This window comes from Pundamilia nyererei, unplaced genomic scaffold, assembly GCF_000239375.1.
Source record: "Pundamilia nyererei isolate P.nyererei 1_Seehausen unplaced genomic scaffold, PunNye1.0 scaffold00144, whole genome shotgun sequence".
NCBI lineage: Eukaryota > Metazoa > Chordata > Actinopteri > Cichliformes > Cichlidae > Pundamilia > Pundamilia nyererei.
Window position 1 is genome coordinate 56041 of NW_005187545.1, and position 5640 is coordinate 61680.

The 5640-nt window shown below is 40.3% G+C and overlaps 1 protein-coding gene across 1 annotated transcript in view; it reads left to right on the forward strand.

Annotated features, from left to right (window-relative positions):
* Positions 1 to 5640, forward strand: part of LOC102196199 (leucine-rich repeat-containing protein 16A) — a 71622-nt gene that overhangs the window by 45878 nt on the left and 20104 nt on the right. Inside the window, exons 13-19 of the mRNA XM_013913663.1 lie at positions 915 to 992; positions 1460 to 1536; positions 3201 to 3305; positions 3604 to 3673; positions 5000 to 5081; positions 5175 to 5274; positions 5614 to 5636. Of these exons, the coding sequence (XP_013769117.1) occupies positions 915 to 992; positions 1460 to 1536; positions 3201 to 3305; positions 3604 to 3673; positions 5000 to 5081; positions 5175 to 5274; positions 5614 to 5636 (535 nt within the window). The remainder of the gene's footprint in view (positions 1 to 914; positions 993 to 1459; positions 1537 to 3200; positions 3306 to 3603; positions 3674 to 4999; positions 5082 to 5174; positions 5275 to 5613; positions 5637 to 5640) is intronic.

A 5640-nucleotide genomic window follows, 5' to 3' on the forward strand; every position in this document is an offset into this window, starting at 1 on the left:
CTGCAAACTCCTCTACAACCAGAAAGGAAACCATTTACCTTCAAAGTAAAAGCAGTGCACTTTTGAAATGTGTGAAATGCAATCACAGTGAGGTTCTCGATTGAGTTCAGTTTGCGACTGCCAGCCACCTTAAGCAACCACATGCTAACCGATCAGGAAATGCACACTTTTCCATAACAACAGTGGTTTTCAGGGGGTCACTGACTGAGTTCTTAGTAAAAAGCAAAGACAAACACGTACGCATTATTTAAATGTGTTGCAGCACTGACAGATGAGAAAGGAATAGTTTGGTATTTCTTGCATTCTTGCTTGGATTTGATTACAAACGTAGTTTAAAAATCAGTGATTTAATATCTGGTGCTAATAAAATTCACAATTCCTGGCTGTTCATGTCAGTGTTAATGTGTTAAGTTGCAGTGTTGTAACAGTTATTGCCTCTGGTCAATGTTCCTGTGTGCTCGTGGGTGTCAGTGCTAAAGCTGGGGTCGAGCGGTGTACAGAGCAAAGGCATTGCGAATAGTTAGTTAGTTTTCTGTCTCGCAACTCTTTCTTCCACATGGGTTTGCAATAATAGGGTCAGAAGTGGGATTGATGCTTAGCCTGAAAATTGGATAGAGCGAGATCCAGATTCTCGAACGAGCTATAGAGCAGAACTTTTGGCATCTGGAAAACCTGGCACTAAAGCAAGCTGAGCGGGCCAGTGATGCGAATTTTCCGTCCCACCCTGTTGGCTGCAGTGCACTGCAGCTCATCACTTAGTGATCGAGAGGACAAGTGAAACTCTGCCACATTCCTTCAAATTCAACAAAAATGGGTTGAAATCAGATTTATGAATGCTCTGCATCCACCAGCAGACACATAAATATGGTGACACTCTGTTCCCACACTAGGTTGTTTTATGCTTTATTTTTTAGCACTTCTACCACTTCCTCGGCCAGCCAAACAGCCTGGCAACCCTTGACCTCTCCAACACTGATTGCTTATTGGACCAGGTGAGTGAGTCAAAATGAAACTGGACAAAGGAGCTAAATAGATAAATGGTTAAAGAGATGTCTGCTTCATTATTATACCGTAGTGATTCGCATTTTTGGTAAACAGACCACACAAACCTGCAGAGTTACTTACTGCAAACGAGCAACGTTTAATTAGAGTGAAATACTCGCTATTAATGTCTGTGTTTCAGGCAGTGTAACCCACTCAATCTGTGTTGCTGTTGAGTATATGTAAAGTGGTGTAATACTGTATGTGAAGTATTGATGTGGGTCTAAGAGCCAAACACAGTTTATTGATTAGTTTGAGGTGTAGCAAGCTGTCATCCAAAGAAATTATTGATTCTCTTGCAAGTCATATTTTTTTTCTCTCCCGTGTACCAATAAATCTAAATACATTCATGCATCTCAAAAACAGCTGCAATGAAAACTATTGCAACTGATTGATCTTTTTATTATGTGTGTTCCAGGTTTGCTCAGCACTGCTGCGGGGCTCAGTTGAACACCTCTCTGTTCTCAACGTGTCAAAGAGCGTCTTCCCTCACAGGTAAAAAAATAAAATAAAATACAAATCTGGGTTTTACTAACTCAGACCTGATGAGGAGGAAGTCATTTCTAATGTACTGTATTCTGTATTAGATGGTCTGTCATTGAAGAGCAAATGTGTATGATTTTATGAAAGTACTGCGCATGCTACAACTGAAGGTGTATAAACAAATGCCCAATAGACCAAAACTTCAATGTTCTTTAGTTTCATTTTTAATGATGGTGTTTAATCACAGCTTTACAGCATCAGCACCATTGTTATCCCTAACCTGTAAAAGGCTGATGGGACATTGCTGTAACCCTGCCGGGTGGGCAGACAACATGGACAGCCAAGTTTGTGAATGCAAGAACTCGAGAACAAGGCAACGTAGGATTTTGAAATTCATAACTTAGAGGTGCATCTATTAAAACTCTTGGAAAAGTTTAGGTCAAGTTTCCTCTGAAGATTTTGTGAATGTGATAACTCCAGGAGGTAGTAAACTAGGGTTTTCAGATTGATGAAATTGGTGCAACTACCAGGAGGCTGAGGATAACACTCAGTTGTTTGTTTTTTGTTATTACTAACAATCAGTATTACCGATTGTATTGAATTTGGGGTTAACTTTGTGTGTGATGGTTAGCTCTGTTTCCTCATACAAGAAGCTTTCTGGTTGGATGTAGCTGCTTCTGTGTGGAGTTGTTGTTCTTCCTCTGGATCCACGTTTCTGCCTCTTCCTGCTTTCAGTGTTTGTTAGCCCTGGAACTGCTTCTTATTCAATATAAACCCCCTATGACTGTCTGTGCGTGGATATGCAGTGGATGGGTGGACTAAATTACGTTTTGTTCCAGTTGAAACTGGTGGCATGTGTGTAGTTTTTTAACAGCTGCATCTTTTTGTGAAATAATAATGAGGTAATCATGATTAACTTGCTTGGATAGAAAATATACAGGAGGATAGTAATTTTTGTTTTCCATGATGTGATAGTGGAAGATGGGCTTTGACCTGGAAGAGTCACTCATTGCTGTTAATACAGCACCCACTGAGGCTAATGTTTGATTCTCCTTTCTGTCTTTATGTATAGGAGTACTGGCTGAATCAGTCTTTTATTTATAAGGGTCTGTATGTTGATGTGTGACACCTGCTGGTAGTCAAGTGTCATCACATCTATGTGAGTTCAAATTCTGTGAATTTGCACTTGATTGTTGAGATTTTGTGACTGGCAGATGGGTGAGTGGTGGAGCTTTTCCCCCCAGTGTATCTCAAAGGAGTCGAGGACTTTATCAAAAGAAGAGGTGGAGGGTGGAGGGGAGTGAGGATTGGGTAAGCAGAGTAAGGTAAAGAGGACCTGACTATAGCATGTGGAAGAAGATGGAGGCTAGTGAAGTGTAAGGAAGAGCTGAGCAACTAAGCACTTCCAACTAAGAGTTGCAGTATATGTGGGACCCATCTGTGCTGCTTGATTGGTAGAGCTACAACTCCTTATCTGAAACATCAGATAAAGTGGGTCATGAGATTTTAGAGTAGTACAATCTTAATGTTGTCATGAATGTCTTCTGCATTACTGATCCTTTTGCTGGTACCACAAAAAAGCGAGGAAGCAAGCTTGTAAACTTAGTGAAATTCTATCCGATGTTGACTCTATGTAGTGTCATTATTTCATCCTTATTCTCTTTTTGTTTCTGTAGGAAAGGCAAAGACGTGCCCCCGTCCTTCAAGCATTTCTTCAGTAGTGCCGCATCTCTCACCTCCATCAACGTGTCAGGAACCAAGCTGCCACCAGAGGCTGTGAAGTGAGACAGCGATTCATTCACTTTTAATGTGTCTGAGGGCCTCCTTCCAAATTCTCAGAGCCCATTTTGAAGCATAGATGCCATTTAAATGCCGCTTGTCTCGTCAGCCCTACAATGACTAGCTCTGAGTTTATTGTTTTCACTGAAAGTAGTATTACATGAATTATATAAAAAAAAATATAGAATTTGAATGAAGGCCATCTGGTCTTACTTTCTCCTTACTTTTAAAATTATCTCATTTTTCATGTTTTGAATTATAAATATGTATTTTTAACTGGAAATAATGTCATTACTGTAGAGCGCTCCTACTTGGTCTGGCCAGTAACCCAAGTGTGAAGGATGTCTCTCTAGACCTCAGCTGCTGTGAGGTAAGATGCAGAGAGTGCAGTGCGTGCAGGGCAAGTAGGGAACTGGGAACTTTCATGGCACATTTGCAAAAATAATATATTTATTATTTAAATAGCCATTTATTTACTAACCAATGAGACAAGTCATATTTAGCTGTAGTTTTGTTTCTGTAAGTGTGCTTCCAAGCTATCATTTAAGAGCGCTTTTTTTAATACTACTAAAAAAAAAGCGCAAAAAGATGATACTCGTCCAATGCAATCGGCTTTTTAGGATCCACTCAAAAACCATTTGACAGGCTAATGATGCTGCATAATGGAGTACTCGACAGACAACAGGGAGGGATAAAAGGCGGAGAGAGGAACAGTGAGAGGGAAGGGTGAAGTTTGAGTTGGGGATTTGGGATGTGGGGTCAGTTTCCAGCTGTAGTTGTTCTGCCGTAACTCTCAAACACACACATCAGCCTTCACCTTCCCCTGCTCCAAAAAGAGAAAAGACAGCTCTCTGCAGATTTATCTTGATCGCTAAAGATGGCTCATAACAGATTACCCAGGAAATCCGAATCCAGATCCCCACAGAAACCTTCCCAAACCAAAGCTTTTTTGGGGGGAAATGACGCAAGCGTCCCTTTTCAATGCCTTAATGAACCGTTTGGTGGGGGCGGACAGAATCTGTTGTCTGAGTGCGATCGCAGCATGCAAAATAAGGACTCCCCGCTGAGTGTGTTGCATGTGCAAATGCGTGTCTTTGATAAGTGAGTGTGTGGCCAGAAGAATGCTCATTAAGCATCTGTGTGTTTTGTTGTTGGTAATTGCTGGCTTGCTTTTGACATGCTGTTCTCTCCCTCTAATGCTTCTGTAAGCTTGGCCATTGTGTAAGTACTAATGCGCTCACTCTTAATAATTAACACGTCATTCTTCCTTTTTTCATGTGCACGTTTGGCTTTTTTTTTTTCCTGCTGATCTTATGCTTAGTGGAGCTTTTTTCCCCTCAACATTTTGCATTAATTAAAAGCTACAGTTGCTCTGAATGATCTGTGCAGCTATTTTAAAGAATGTGCATTAAGTCATAGTAAATTGGATGTGTGTTACTTGTTACTTGTGTTACTTAATCCTATGCAGATGTTTTGCATTTTGTAATAAAGGAAATTTTAGGAGGTGCACAGAAGCTTACATTTTTGTTGTGTACTTGAATATATAGTTGAATTTTTTATGAAGCATTCAATCCTTTGTGGAAGTACTGTGACCTTTTGTGTTCATATTTTCCAGTCACAGTGCAGGATTTGTTTGTTTCAGATGCTTGGCGGTAAAATGAACATATTACCACAGTTTGTTTTCCTGTGCTTTCAGCTGCGGTCTGGAGGATCTCAGATCCTTGAAGGTTGTATTGCTGAGATCCCAAACATCTCCAGCCTGGATATCTCTGACAACGGTGAGATGCTGGTGATCATGCTTATTGTAATCTGTATTTACTAATCTCAAAGCAGAGGTGTAATACAGTACAACATATACCTTTCATTTTCAGGATTAGACTCAGAGTTGTCCACTCTGCTTGTTTGGTTGGCCAAGAACCGGTCTATCAGACACCTCTCTCTGGGCAAGAACTTCAACAACATCAAATCCAAGTAAGGATGCAGCAAAGGAGGAGGTGGTGTCGAGCTGTTGTGCACAGCTTGGAGCTTGCACTGAAGTCAAAGGCCAGGATTGAGTTTTGTTCTATATCCTGACTTGATTCTGGGAATAAAAAATTACAAGCAATGAAGAAATTAGGCAAGGGTTGAGTTTAAAAGCTCCAGTACAAATCATTGAAGTCTGGCTTTTCCTCTTAGCAACTGTTTGTTTACTATTTATTAGTATTCTGTGAAGGTGAACAACCAGATATGTAAGAGGATTTACACAAAATGTCACTAGGCTGAAAAAAATCATTTTATAGTGTTTATATACTTTTTCTTCTGTCTGCTTAGAAATCTCGCTCCAGTGTTGGACAGCTT